The 15454-nt window shown below is 39.9% G+C and overlaps 1 protein-coding gene across 3 annotated transcripts in view; it reads right to left on the reverse strand.

Moving 5' to 3' along the window:
• Cdh8 (cadherin 8) overlaps positions 1-15454 on the reverse strand; it is a 375044-nt gene that overhangs the window by 358859 nt on the left and 731 nt on the right. For all 3 annotated transcript variants that reach the window (XM_048431500.3, XM_048431489.3, XM_048431497.3), the window contains exon 2: positions 696-1145. In XM_048431500.3, coding sequence (XP_048287457.1) covers positions 696-947 — 252 coding nt within the window. In that variant the 5' untranslated portion in view covers positions 948-1145. The remainder of the gene's footprint in view (positions 1-695; positions 1146-15454) is intronic.

A 15454-nucleotide genomic window follows, 5' to 3' on the forward strand; every position in this document is an offset into this window, starting at 1 on the left:
CTTTGGAGAACTGAGAGCCAGTGTCTACGTGAAGAACTTGCAACAATAACAAAACAAATGTAAATGCAGTGTAGTGTACAGGCAAACACAGGTACTCACCACTGACCTAAAATGACCCTTCTATGTGTATGGTTGTATTTGGCAATGACAGAAATGATGTTCTGTGAAGTGAGCGCCAGGCCCTGCCTAGCACTTTTGTTACAAATACTACTTTGTTCTTCACAAGGGCTGAAACAGAAATCAATGAAATAAAATGGAAAATCTACCTGCAAACTGGAATATATAATTTTAAAATACAATAAAAATAGTACTTTTATAGTTGAAGTGAGAGGAATTCGAATTGGACCAAAATGCCTACAACTTCTAAGTACTAGACCCAAATATTAGAATCTAGAGAAAAGTTTGGCAAAATAAGTTTTGCATAAGTTAAGAAAGCACTTGACTTGTTTATCCATTATCCAAGTTCATGCTGTCTCAGTAAAGGGTGGGAGTGGTATGGAAACTAACATTTCCTAAAGGAATGTTTTAAACAGTAGGATTTTTCATATTGCTAGAGAAACCAACAGGTTAGCCGTCTAACCATCTGGTTTGAAGGATTTACACTTAAGTGTGATGAAAAACTGTGTGGAGCCTGAAACGAAACATTTAAAGACCAGGAACAGACCCTGAAATAGGAGCTTAAAAATGAAGCTTACCCGGCCAACGAGAATCGGTTCAGGTCCAGAAAATTCTTCCAGGACAAACATTTGATTCCAAACCCAGCCTCTTTTGGAGCGGTTCAAAATTCGCAGTTCTTCACTCTGCCTGCTTAGTTCCAAAGAGGATCCAGTGGTTAACGTGGGAGCTTGATTCATCGGAGCCATGTACACACAAGTGGGGAGGGTAATCCATAATATTATTAATGGAGTCCAGAGGTCCACGAGCGTCTCAGCTAGCCTTTCTGGCATGGTCCCACCAGTTAAGCAAATCAGCGCGAAAATGAGACAATTATTTTTTTTGCCTCGGGTCTGAAGCCATCCAATTCATCACGCAGTGTGGAGCGGTTACTTACAGCTCGGCCACGTGTTCAGAGGACCAGGAAACAGACTGTCAAGGCAGCTTTTCAAAGACCACGATCCATTGGCTTTCCTTTTCATTGAAATTTCCTGCGCAAACAAGAGGGGAAAGATAAGGCTCCATGAACCTGGTGCTGAGACACACCAGCGCTTCTCAAAGGCCCATGAAGTGAACAGATAATGAGCATCTCCCAAACTCTTTGAGTTCAGAAAGTGGACCCGAGGAACCAGATTGAATTGGCTAACAAAGTCATTTAAATCTAAGCATCATTTAGATTTCAGCATTCATTCCACAACCATGTCACTTGTCAAATACCGCTTGAAGTAACAAAGTAGTGGTCTCTTAAAGATAATAACGTCTTTCTTTTCTCATTGTCACTTCCTCCTCACGTCATGCTCCCCTCACCCTCTATATCGGTCCAGCCTCGCCTGCCTTACACTCTCTGTGAGCCTACTTGGGGTGTGTATCAACTGCAACCTCTCACCCTCCCTCTCCTGTTCATCTCTTTAACCGTGTTCACAGAAGGTTGTACTTCATTTTAAAGAAATCGACACTTAATAAATAAATAAAACATTTAAATAATTTTAAGTTAAACACGGACACACACACACACACACACACACACGGACACAGACACAGACATGGACAGGAAGATAGGAAGACATTCTCCCCAGCTTTCATGGCTGTGACTACCAACTCCAATTAGCAAGGCCTCGACAAATGCAAGATGCTAATAATGAAGGAATAAAATTAGAGTTCTTCCAGAAAGCATTCGCCAATGTCCAGCATGTATGCTATAAGCAGGGCAGGGCCACAGCTCCCAAGCTAAATGCACCACTGAATGGGAGATTTAAATGACAAAAAGTTCCTTAGAGAATGAAATATGGTAAAATTACAATTTTCAATAGAAGGAATTCAGAGAGGGAGAGGATAAAAAAATCCTTATTACCTGAGGTGTCAAATACATTTTTTTGCTTACTTTCAGCATAACAAAATGTGTTTCTTCCCACTCAAAAAAATTATTTTTAAAGAAATGATGTTCACTGCAGATCAAAAAGAGAAAGCCAAGCTGAATTAGGTTAAGTGGGTGAAATAATCCCTGGGGACACCATCTGGTGCAGTGTGGCTCAGGGAACTCATAACAGGATAGAGAACCTTTAACCTCTAGGTCCCTGGTTCCATTGTGGCTCAGAATGAGAAAGCAAGGATGTTATTAACATTGGTTGGGCTGACGAGTGGCCCTATTGGAGCCACCTGAAAGATGCAGACATTCTGGCACAAACAGCATGGTGTCTGAGCTAACCAGCTGGCCCATGGCATGATCTTCCTTGTCACTCCTAGCATGGGCTGAACCCAACACGGGAACTTACACCTGAAATGCACCCAACCCTGATGAATGCCCAGGGCACCCAAGCAAGTAGCAACTATTATGGTGATAGAAAAATTTCAATAGATTTCAACCTGAAATCAACCCAGAGGAGAGACTCCAAAAACAGCCTCTCCTGTTCTTAAAATTGCTATACCATTAGTGGGGAGGGAAGTGTCTTCCCCAAGTTAAGATATACTTGTATCTCAGTGTGTTGAGATTTCAGAAATAATCATTTAAATCCAAAAGGATACCATTAAAGATTTCAAAACTCTATTATGCCAGCTATCTGTCTTCATTTACTCGTAAGACACTTTCAAAAGATCACATCCTGTCATACTCCCTCTTAGATATGTAGTGGGGAGCTATGCTGAAATTGTATTCGGGTACATTGGACAATATGTTCTAAAGGCCAAGAGATCTGGGCATAAATTCTAGATTACCCACATTTACTACCACTTCTGATGGATAGAATACTGAGTCTGCCTGAACTTCAGCCTTCTCCTCTGTAAAACGACAACACAGTAACCCCGAATTTACAGAGCTGTAATGTTTATGGCTCAGAACCAACACATAAAAAGAGCAGCCAAACCGTGGGAAGTATTCCCAATATTTCAATAGAAATAGTTACTTGAGACAGATTGCAGGGGTAGTGGTAGAAAAGGGAAACAATTAAAGACTAAAACTTTATAAATTCTTCAGGAAGGGTAGACAAGAAATGGTTGGTCTCTAAAGTGGTATGATAATCGTAGATCGAAGTTGGTGCTGGGGGGAAGATAAAGGTAAGAATGATGAGGATGGATGCAGTGCTGCTAAGAAGAGGGCAGTTGGGGGAATGAAGGTCACGTTGGTGAGAAAAGAATGGAAGCAAGGTGGAGACCTGATGGAAGGAGGATGGATGTGATCCTCAAAAAAGTCAATAAAGATTAAAAGTGATACTGATGAGCATGAAGGTGATGCTAGTGAGTGCAGAATGGAACGTGGATGGAGATGATGTTGGTTAGGGAAGGATGGAGGTGGTAAGGAAGGATAGAGATGATGTGGACAAAACAAGGTTAGAGGTGATGCTGAGGAGTACAGAAGAGATTGAGGATGGAAATGATGCTTGTTAGAGCAGGATAGAGGGGTGGGAGGTGATTCTGCTAAAGATGGTATTGGAGGAAGATGAATGTTATGCTAGGGAGAATGATATGGGAAAGAGATGGAGGTGATGCTAAAGAGGGATGGATGAGTTAACCTTCTACTCTCGCACCTCAACCAAAACTCTTTTCAAGTAAAAGGAACATTTTTTTTCTCTAAACATAGTCTGCTCCACTGCAAGCTGTACCTGACAGCTCAAAAGTCATATGATGTTCTCCTGTGGTGTGAGATCCACAGGTACGGAAGCAGGTTGTAAGAACAATTTCGAGTGTTGCCAAGTTTGGAGTTAGAACTTGAGACCTCAAACTGTACTCTCCTTGCACCTGTTTATTAATGAACCACACAACCATAAAATCTACAGTGACAACAGTTTGAACCCAGCAGGTTTATTCCAAGGACCAAAGCAGTTAGGGTAGGCTAACAGGCAGTGGTATTTTTCAGGCAGGCTGCACAAACCACAAAGAATAGTGTGAATGAATTTAAAATAAGAAAGTTAATCCTGAGTTAAAGACGTACTAGACAGTTCCTTCCCAGAAACTTCTCAATGACAACCAGGATTGGATGTGACTTATCAGAGAGCTTGGACTGTGTCTGCCAAAATGAGATGAAAAGACATCACTGACCCCTACACGTTCTAAATATTGCTATAGCTTCATTGATTAGAGCAAATGTATTAATAGTAGAAAGTTTTATAGTCAAAATTGTATTCGTTTCCATAAAAATTCAAAACTTTGCAGTTTGTATTGCTGTGCAAAATTGAGGCAGGGGAATCATTAAATTAAATCTTGGTTAAGAAAACCCTTCAGCAAAGACAGAAGCATTATTTGATCATGAATAACATAATTCTAAAATTCTCTTTCCTAAAATTGTTCCTTCTTACAATAAATTTTTGAATCACATATGCTATTTGTCAGGCAGAGGGCAGAAAACAGTAAGTAGGTCAGAATATCTACCTTCATGAAGCAAAGAATGCAGTTGGCAAATGAGGAAATGCCCAATTGTACAGTTACTACTTTTGGAGAAGTAGAATCTTCGGAGGTCAAGAGGTATAAACATATAGCGTAAGACTCAGCTTAGTAATGTTAAAGAAACCTTCCTGGAGTCAGGCATGGGGGCACACGCCTCTAATCCCAGCACTCAAGCAACAGAAGCAAGCTGATCTCTGTGAGTTCAAGGCCAGCCTGTTCTACAAAGCAAAGTCCTGGACAACCAGAACTCTTACATGAAAAAGCCTGCCTGGAAAACAAACAGAAAGGAAGGAAGGAAGGAAGGAAGGGAGGGAGGGAGGGAGGGAGGGAGGGAGGGAGGGAGGGAGGGAGGGAGGGAGGGAGGGAGGGAGGGAAGGAGAGGGAGGGAAGGAGGGAGGGAGGGAGGGAGGGAAGGAAGGAAAGAAGGAAGAAAGGAAAGAAGGAAGGAAGGAAGAAAACAAGTTTTCTGGAGAAGAGATTTTTATCTGTTAGTAAGTGCTAAACGGGAGGTCACAGTAAAGGGTCTTTGAGAACAAGACAACTGATGCTAACCCAGTATTTCTGAATAACTAAGCATCTAAAATCATTTTCAGGTTCCTCCTTACACTTGCCTATAGGTTGTTAATCAGGAAATTTATACTGGCCATCGTCTCTACAGCATCCATCAAATAGTTTACCATCTGCTCTGTAGACTCTGTGAAGAGGTTGTGTTTGATTTCTGCAAGGGGTTTGTGTGTTAAACATATACGGGATATAATAGGAAGAGTGTGAAGCCTCTCAGTTTTCAAAGGGAGGGGCAGTATAACTTGGCTGATGTCTATGGCTCGCTGGCAGAACTCTGGAGAGAACCAGTTCAATCAGTGAACAACTTTCATCCACATCAATTATTCTCTTAGCGCTGGAGGTAAACATGCAGGTGCTGTCTTTTGTTCATTTTTTCCCCAAGCTTTTAAATTACCTATACTAGCATATTTTAATGAAATTGACTATCTTTCTTCTTCATTTAAAATGGAAGTTCAGCACGGGTATGGGAGCATATGTCTTTAAATCCCAGCACTCAGGAAACAGAGGCAGCAGGCAGATCCCTGTGAGTTTAAGGCCAGCCTGATATGCACAAGAAGTTCAAAGTCAGCCAAGGCTGCTTAGTAAAACTCTGTCTCAAAAATAGTTTGTAGGATAGATAGGTAGGTAGATAGGTAGATTATAGGCAGATATATATATATATATGTGTGTGTGTGTGTGTGTGTGTGTGTGTGTGTGTAGATAGATAGAAAGAAAGATTAACATAAAATCTATTACGACAACTGGGTGGCGGTGGCACACACCTTTAATCTCAGCACTTAGGGGCAGCAACAGGAGAAGTTCTCTGAGTTTCAGAACAGCTTGGTCTACAAAGTGGGCTTCAGGACAGCCAGGGCAAAACTTGTCTTAAAATCCAAAAGAAACACCTATATCACTTGTAAAAAAGGGTCATAAAAATTAATTGCAATATTAGTCAACATTTAGAAAAATTTTATAGTATTGAATCCTAGGGACACACACCACATCTATACTGTGAAATAGCACTCTGCTAAAAGCATCATTATTAAATTTAAATTTTCATTTTCATTATAGAAATAAGCAAAATGAACAGAGGTTAGCATTTTAAAAGTTTTGGTTTACTAAAACTAGACATTCTCAAATCCTAAGATTATCTCTCTACTTATTAAAAAGAAAGACTCAAAATAGTGAGAGGCAAGCTGTACAACTTTAAATAGTGGCTGCTCTTTCTAAAAAGAAAATGAAAGAAAGAAAGGAAGTCCCTGACTTCTACTGTTTTCTCACTGTCAGGATACAGATGCTGTATTCCGAACAATTTCAAAGCTTCCAATGCTGTCACTAATCAACTCTGGCAGTAACTTAAAATTTAAACACCAGCTCCATGAAACCCAGCAAAGAGTCGGTTCTAGTATCCTCCTCTTGGGATTGTCTTTAACATTAATCTGCATAAAAGCTATCTAGCCATCTATAGTTTATGATGCTGGTGTTCTCACATGAGTCCTGAGGTTCTGCATTTTTGAGAGACTCTTCTACAATGTGGATGCTACTGTATGAGGACCACACATAGAGAAGAATGGTATTGGAAACAAAAGGTAAGCAATATTGCTCATAGTTCTTAGGATTCACTGAAAAATGCAATGATGTGAAATTAGTCACGTCCTCTCCTGGGTCATTTAGTATTATCCTCATATTTGCTTAAACTACCTCTCTTACATACAGAAATATACACCTACTCCTGACTTTAGGAAACAGAGTTAGGAAAGATGAACACTTTTTATGGTGTCAAAATAGTCTTCATGAATCCCATACTCACACCTATTTTACGCGACACTGCAGCACCTGGGCAGCTAATTACTGTGTTCACACACACACACACACAAACACACACACACACACATTCACGCAGTGAGGCAGTAATGAACATCCACTAGGAAGGAAACGTGATTGCAAAGATTGAGATCTATAATCTTTGCTTGCACCTCTGCCAAGAATGAACTACTATTTTCCTTAGATCAGAGAACAGCTTTATAGGTATTCCTGAGATGCAACAAAATGTTAGGTCACTGTTATCAGAATTCTTAAGTGTTGTGGATCATAGCTACATAGGCAAACTTCTTAGAAAAAAAACAAGTAAGGTTATTAAGATTGAATTAAAAATTTGCTTTTACATATTTTCAACCACAGTGTGTATGCCCAGCTGAGCAACCCAATTCATTGTAAAACTGCTGTGTCAATGCCAAATAGCAATATGAAGAGATTTTAGTCTCTCTGGAATTTTTACAACATGAAAAAGTTTTAAAATTTTTCCCAGGATATGATATATTCGTATAAATAAAAGACCCACAATCTGACTTTATTTCACACTCACTTTAAAACCAGCTCTAATTACAGCCAGACGTCAGTTTGAGGGCTTTAATACTTTTAAGACAAATGTGCTCAATTCTCAGATATATTGTCATAGCTAAAATCACATTACACTACTGATTTTGTAAACAATATGAATTAAAGCCCCAAATAAGAAGCCATTTACTGATGGTGGCATTTATAATAAAATCAGTCATTTAGGGATTCAGGTCAGCAGCTTATTGTGGCAGACAGGGAATTATGCTTTTATTATCCATTGGTCTTAGTGGCCACAATATTTTATGGAAGCAAAAAGGACAGACAGGACCAAAGAGTTTCTATTAAAAATGCTTCTGACCTTGAAGTTAAAGCCATTAGCAGTTTGCTTCAAAACAGGAAAATGCACAATGAATCCAAAGTGATTCTTCAGGATCACAGGGACATGATTCAGTGTGTGGTCCAGTGCAATCCAGCAAGTTCCGGGTGGTAAAGTTGAACATGTCTGAGCAATCTTTGAATTTTGGGAAGGGAAGATCCGTATGTGTTTTCAATTTAGATAGTTGGAGAGATTTGTTTTCTCAGAGCGTTCAGAACTTCTAACCAAATTACTCTGGTGGAAAAGGATCTCATAATTCTTACTGCACACAAACAAATATATTTGCCAATGTGTTTGCTAATCCCTGTGGTCAGTGGCAATCCTCTCCTCCCCAGACTTTGGCATCATATCATAACCAATATGTTGATCTATCTCAAAGCCTATTGTTTGCTTTTCTTACTATCCAGAAATATATTTGTTAATTTCATGCTTTACTGTAACTGGCAGACGACTCCTCTCTCCCTGGATCTTTTGTCTTTGTTAAGTTCTGTAATTTCTGGTTGCCTTCACAGACATACATAAATAAATGCTTTCCCCTTTTGCAAAATAAATGCAAGTAAGCTGTGTGCATAGACACATTTCTGCTTGTTATAAATTTATTTTTGAATGGGTTAGTGCAGACTGTGACAAAGATAATAAAGTCAAATTAAGCTAGTTCTCAAATCGTACAGAATCAGACTTATATTTCTACAAGTTTCTCCGAACCATGTTTACTTAGGCTACTAAGGGTGAGTTTATTTTCTTCAACTTTCTTAAGGCATAACTTTATTGAGATTGCCATCAATAGCTAAGTGTATGTCCAACATCTCTCTTGTCTTTTACATGTACAGGTACTTCTTAAGGATGACCTAAATCATTCCTTCTTTTGCTGTCTTAAAGTCACGTGTCTAAGATTTTCTATAAGAAGAACTAGTGTGTGGAAAATAACTGCTATGGGCCCTTTAAATCACAGTGGCAATCAGAGCCTATCTTATTCTTAATGCTTGGTTAGGTAATACAGCTATGGGAGCTCCAAGAGAATCTATAAGAAGTGACCTAAGTACCAGTTCTGTTTTTCATAAATTAAGTGCGCAGGGCAAGTTTGTCTCAACACAGTGGATTAGGGATGGATGCTCCATCTCATGCTACCTGCCTAAAAAGTTTAAAAGGACAAATTTTAAAGGTGTATGTAACTTGGCAATTGTACCACTTGTGGCTAGAACTGTTTTGAGTGGTTAGTAAGATTGCCTAATTCTTTCAACTTACTATATTCTCAATCTCTTGCTTTAAACATAAATGGAGAACATTTCGATGTCAATGTCATAGAGAAACTTTCTCCCACTCTTATCTTTAAATGGCACAAGCAAGATGGAGCAGCCATTTTTTGATACACAGCTCTGCCCACTCTTAGGACATAATCGATGCAATGGCTTCAGGGCGTTTCTAAGACATGTGAAAGGCTGTGTTTTCACTCTTTAGGCCATTTGGTTTTCCTCACTGTGGTTCATGTGGCCTTTTTTTCCCATTCTTGTTTTCTGCTGAGGGTGTAAAATTCAAATACATCATATAACATATCTGACCTATTCACTTTCAATCAAATTGTAATCAGTAATTTAAAAATATGGCCTGAAAATTCTCTTCCACGAGAGAAATCTCTCTGATTCACAGTCACTTGAACCCTTGTGTGGATGGTGCAAGTAGAAAGTCTCCATTTAGCTAAAATGATATTAAAGTGATGTTTGTGCAAGAAGGAAGTGTCAATTAAAAGTTGGGTTATGGTAGTGTTCTGTTGCAAAGAAACTTCGTAACCTGTTTCTAATATACTCAAGGAACTTCAGTTTTAACAATGACAAAAATCTATCACTTCTGAAATGGATAAATGGCTAAAACCAGTTATGTCCTATAACCAAGGCTACAGAGTAGGCTGTACTAAAATTGAAATGCAGCCAAGTGTCCCAGTAACAAGTCAAGATTCTGTTAATTAGGTTACACTGAGCAGCAACCAGCCTTACATATGCACTTCACTCTCATTCTGTGTTTTAAAGACTTTACATCTTAAAATCTACCCACTGGCACTGTACCTCAAGCTCCGGACACAGATGATGAATAGATAGACAGATAGAGAGGTGGAGAACAATAATTTGACAAAACTAATATTGGCTTATCACCCCAAATATATAGTGCATGAGCAATAAGTGAATAGCTTACAGGGACTCTAAACTCAGTGTATGTGCTCAGCTGCATACTGGGAGTATGGAAAGACAAGTATATTTTATTTCTTTAACCAGAATAAGTGTCTTTTATTCATTTTAAGGAAAGAAAGATTGGATACAGTGTTAAATTCTATTTTTAAGTTCTAACATCAATAGATAAATAAAAGAAGGATTTTTTCCATTTAAATTTTATGACAAGTTTGAGGAAATTGATTTCTTACATACAAAAGGATTTACCTCCTTATGATATTTGTATCACTCTCCCCATCACCTTTTTTTATGTCATTTATATCACACGAGGAATCAAACAGTCTTCCTGTGTGCCTTATTCTCCCTAGAAAGCAGGTATGGTAAGCATTATTCTAAATGTTAATAGGATGCAAATATACGTAACCCTTTTATCAAAGCTATTTGAAAAACATTCAAAGATATTCATTTCAAAGTTTCTCTTAAATATATTCCATTTGCTAAGCATTTTTATAAGTCTCAAATGAAAGTAACTATCTGCATAGAAGATGTCTCTCATGGCATATCTTTCCCTTGTGCAAGTATGCAAGGACATACAGGTTTAAATCAAGATTGAGGGTTATAAAATTGTTTTCAGATACTAAGACTATATAATTCAAATAATATTAAAGTGGACATTCACACATTGAATATTCTGTTTTAAAATGTATTAAAAGTAATAAAACTCTGAGAGGGGAATGTGATAGAGAGGGAGGGAGAGATAAAATAATGAATATGAATGAAAATGCAGGATAGAATCAGAGACTAAGACAAGCAGACTCTTCCTCTGAGATAATTTTATGTTCCCTCAGAGGTAGTCAAAATGCAGACCTTGTCTTGCCCACACAGTAGTTGGACAATTAGAACATTTTCTCTAAAACATATAACTATGTGTACTATGCAGTTTACATCTGGAGATGTAAACTTAACTTTGAATGGATTTTCAGTTTTAGTACACTTTATATTCCTAAGCCATTTAAAATTATTTTGAATAGATTAAAAACCAGATATGTGGAAAATGAATAAAAATAAAAGTGATTTTTTTAAATGAAAAAGTTGTGTCTCAAAATAAACTAAGGAGGACTTAGGAAATTTCTTGAGAAATAATTGTAGTATCTATGTCCTGGTATTGGACATTGCATATGATTGCCCTCCATCCCCTTAATGAAAATGCTTAGAAAAGGTAGGGGGCAGGGTCTTTGCTAATTTCTTAATGCATTAAGTAAATGTTTACCGGGCACTAACTCTGCACTTGGCCCTGGACCAACCATTCTCAGCATTCAAAATTATCTTTAGCAGTGGCGACGGACAAGGAAAGTGTATGAAGGTTGTGAATACAAGTGGTTTTGTTTTTCATGATACTTTCTTTAAAAGATCTAGAAAAGCACATCCATACATTTCTACCTACAAGCAGAACATTTTTTTTTTTAAAAAGAAAGACATTTACAGGCAAGAAGGTGAGTGATATTTATGATAGGCAGTAGTACATGACATTTAAAACTCAAGAAATAAAAGCTTGGGACATGATAGAAAAGGTAACCACATTGGTACCAACGTTGTTTTGTGAAGTGGCAACAGAGATGCAGTCAGCAGCAACATATGGGACGGGAAGCTAAATGGCATCCCTTGAACTCATTTCTTCCATGACCTTTTGAAGTCACCAGGTTCAGCTAATTTTCTGCCCATGGCTACATCTGAAGTGGGTTCCGGAGATAGGAACAGTTTAGTACAAACAAACTGTGAAGCTCAACTTCCCAAGCAAAGGCAAAGAAATGGTACCAATGTGCCCGGGGATAATTAAGCCTTGCTTGACCAGATGATAGCTTTTGCCTATCGAAAGCAAAGCAACGTTCCAGAAGATTCCAGGGGAAATCCCCACAGTATCATCTATGTCCGCACAGACAATATTGCTAAGAAGACCGATCATGGTATAAATCTGAAAACCCAGTGGCACTAGATACAAAACGTAAAGGCAGATGAAATGGCAAGGGAAACATGAGTAAGTTCCTCTACTTAAACCGGTACCTCAGTTAGTGATCTAGGCATGTTTTTGATTTAAGTTATCTGTCCTGTGAGTTGTATGTTTGTGGATAACGTGGGAGAGGACTGTAAATATGTCACTTAGTTTGTGACAGACAGCATCCTGCAGTAGACATATAATACTCGGAAATAACAAGAGGTTCCTTGAAATAATGAGCAAAGTTGGTCCTATTTCACCCCCGAATGTCAACAGTACTGAACAAGAAATGCAAAAAGAAAACTCTCATCTCTTTCTTTACTTCTCTGAATAACTTTGCAACAAACATAAAATAACGGAAATACTAGCAGCACCTCTGGGCTCAGTATTTTGAATCTAGGGATTTTAAGCTGTGCCTACAATCAGAAGGTTGCCGTGATTGTGCTTGCCTTTTCACTTGTCAAGCACAAAACCTCACTGATAGGCCAGCAAACTGGTAAGAACTAAAAACTGAAGGCCAGATTTACACTGCCCATGGCTTTGCATAGAAATGGTCCTCAAACTGGGATGTCGAAAAAGCCATGATAAACCCATCTTTGAGCAGAAGAATACTTTGTTGGGGAGGACTAATTTACTTCTTTTAACAAAGTCTTCTGAGCAGTTACTGAAGTGAGGATTCGACCTTCTGACAAATGTGCCTTCGTTCCCCTTCTCTGACAAGGAAAGAAACTTGGAAAACAGAGTCCAAAGTTACAGCTTCTTGAACAGAACTATCGCATTCTCCTTCTTTGGGGTTTATTTGATTTCTCCCAACTGTCTGATCCTGCAGGCTAACAGAGAGCAACAGACCTTAAACATCTACCTATTTTCCTAGAACTATTACGAGATGAGCACATTAATAGACTAGTCTTTACAAATACTTTCTCAAGGGGTCTCTCATCTTGCTGAACAATCTAACAGTGCTTTCTTCTTTTTTGAGTTTTGACACGCTGTTGATACATGGTCTGGCCTGGTCCGTGTATGTGATGCTCAATGTTACATGAAGATGTTGCAGAGGAATGATATTTAAATTGCTGTGCTATAAAGCACTTGAGGTCATGGTACAGACAGCTTTCCTTTCGCAGTTGATATGCTTGCAGCAGGTACAGCGAGGGCTACTCTAAAATGGTCTGCCCTTTATCCAGATCCAAACTGCTTCAAGAACTTAAAAGAGGCTCCGTGGACACAAGAAGTTCATTCAAGAAATGCTACAGTTTGGAGTGCAAAGATATACCCATCCGGGAACTGGAGGGCTTCCAGAGACCATACATAATAAAACAAAATCAGTAAGTTTTTTTTAATAGCATTAAGAATTAGGGATTTTTAAATATCATGGCATTTTAAAAGTTTAATGCACAGAATTATAGCACAGGTCTTTGAAATCCTTAGCAAGTGCCTCCATCCATTTGTGATGGTGAGCACTTGACTTTACTCTCATGCCACCGTCTTCAGAACAAAAAAAGTATGGAGCAGTCCTGAATGAAGCCACCCTGGAGGTGGCAGAAAGCATCCTCTATTTTTAGGAGGGATTTTCCTCAACTCCTCACCCTCTTCCACGGCCAGAGAAAGAAAGATTAAAAATATGTATATACATATATACATTTATATGCATATATATGATGATTTAAAATTTCATGCAACCCTTGCAGCAAAAAAAAAAAATTGACGATGTGACAAGGAGTTTTCAATCTGCTAAAGCTGACTTAGAGAGAACTGCTGTCCCTTTTATTGCTCAATAGGAGGACTAGTCCTAGAATTTCAACCACAGAGGGAAGTGGTAAACCTATGTGCACATCGCTATTATGAAGAGCTGTCTTTGGTGAGGGAAAAATGTAACCCTCACAAAGCAACCTTCAAAGATATGAGTCTCTCCAGAAGAAGAAACATTCCCACCCCAACACACATACCCACACATACACATTCACAAACATATTACAGACAAATCTCTGCAAAACCAGACACAGACTGATGAAAGGCGGTAGCCAGGGAGAAATTTCAGTGGTGTTTAGCAGGAACGACAGGGTTCATTTTGCATGCAGTGAAGTATAGCAGCGAGACTGAATGGATGGAAAATCCCACTTTCAAATCTTACATAAATATCTCTTTCTCACATAGAGTTTTCCAGTTGAAATGCTCATATAATGAAGGCAGAGGTGACAGCTTAGATCGAGCTTTTAAGCATCCAGATGGCTGTCAGACTGTTATAAAGAGGAGGGGAAATGTCAAAACGGTCCCAGGCAACCCCAGTTTCTCTATCTGCTTGGCGATAGTCCCTGATGCCAGAGGCCACCTTTCTTGCATACTATCTGAGACATCCGCTCATTCCCACAAACCCTGAGAAGAGTGTTAACAGAAAATAGCTGCTGATCTGGTTAGCAGCTTTGGTGAGCACAGCAATTGTTGGGATCGTGCCCCCCTAAGGAGGAAACTGCCTGCAACCCTCAGAATCCAGGGCAAAGTTGAAAGGACTCCTTCTCCTCCCGGTTGCTTGGTTATAAGCTCTGCCCTTTAATTGGAGCTGAAGTGAGCAGCTGCCAGTCTGATTTTCCATTACGGACTAATGTTGTGCGTTTGCAACAATAAACAATTAATGTTGTTTGATTTCTTACCGTTTAGCAATCCGAGCTAACAGCTGCCATCTCTGCTCAGAGGCTAACAGGCTAGTCATTGATGTGTCTCAGGCTGTATGCCTTGGGCAAGGGGCCACCAGCTCAAAACTTTGAGATTTTTACAAGACTGGACGAGGGGAGATTTAGTCTTGGGGAGGAAAAAAGAAGGAGGAATTGCTGGATACCTGTTGGTATCAGCATTGGTGGCCGAACGTTTACACGGTTTACCAGGCTTGATTTGAGCCTTGGGAAACCCGGGTAGGTCCGTTATGAACATGCTGGCAGAAAGTAGCCAGGAGTCCCCATTCACCTACTGTCGGGAAGGGGCGCGGCTGGACCCCCCGGGTTGACCGGTGATAAGCATAAACATCACGTTATATCTTTCTGTACTGGGGCTCTGGGAGAGGGAGAAGTCATCCGGTGCTTTGGGAGCCTATGGTGCAGGCTCACAGGCACTGAACAGTCTGCCTGGGGTTCTTCCGCTGTTGCGGAGCAGCGTCTTGGTGACTGCTTAGTGGCTAGGTGGCCCTGGAGCTCCGCAAGTTTGCAGCTGGCACCGCGCCCCCCAGGCTGGAACAGACACTTGTGGAAAATCCTGGCGCTGGGGCTTTCGCAGGAAAACAGTAGCCCTTGGCCCAACCGATAGGGTCGCCCTCCCATGGCTAAGAGGTGGGGCATGCAGAAAGCCAGGAGTCAGCTTCTCTGGCCCCTCAGCCTGCTTTCCTTTCAGGCTAGCAGCCTCCTCTGTGGAGGCGGCTAGTATTTTCCTTTCACCGCACCGACCCCGCAGTGAAGGCGCACCGGCTGCAGCAGCGCCTGCCTGCGTCTCCACGGCGAAAACGCCAGGCGACCGCGAGAATGA

The sequence above is a fragment of the Myodes glareolus genome, chromosome 22, assembly GCF_982192425.1.
Source record: "Myodes glareolus chromosome 22, mMyoGla1.1, whole genome shotgun sequence".
Lineage (NCBI taxonomy): Eukaryota > Metazoa > Chordata > Mammalia > Rodentia > Cricetidae > Myodes > Myodes glareolus.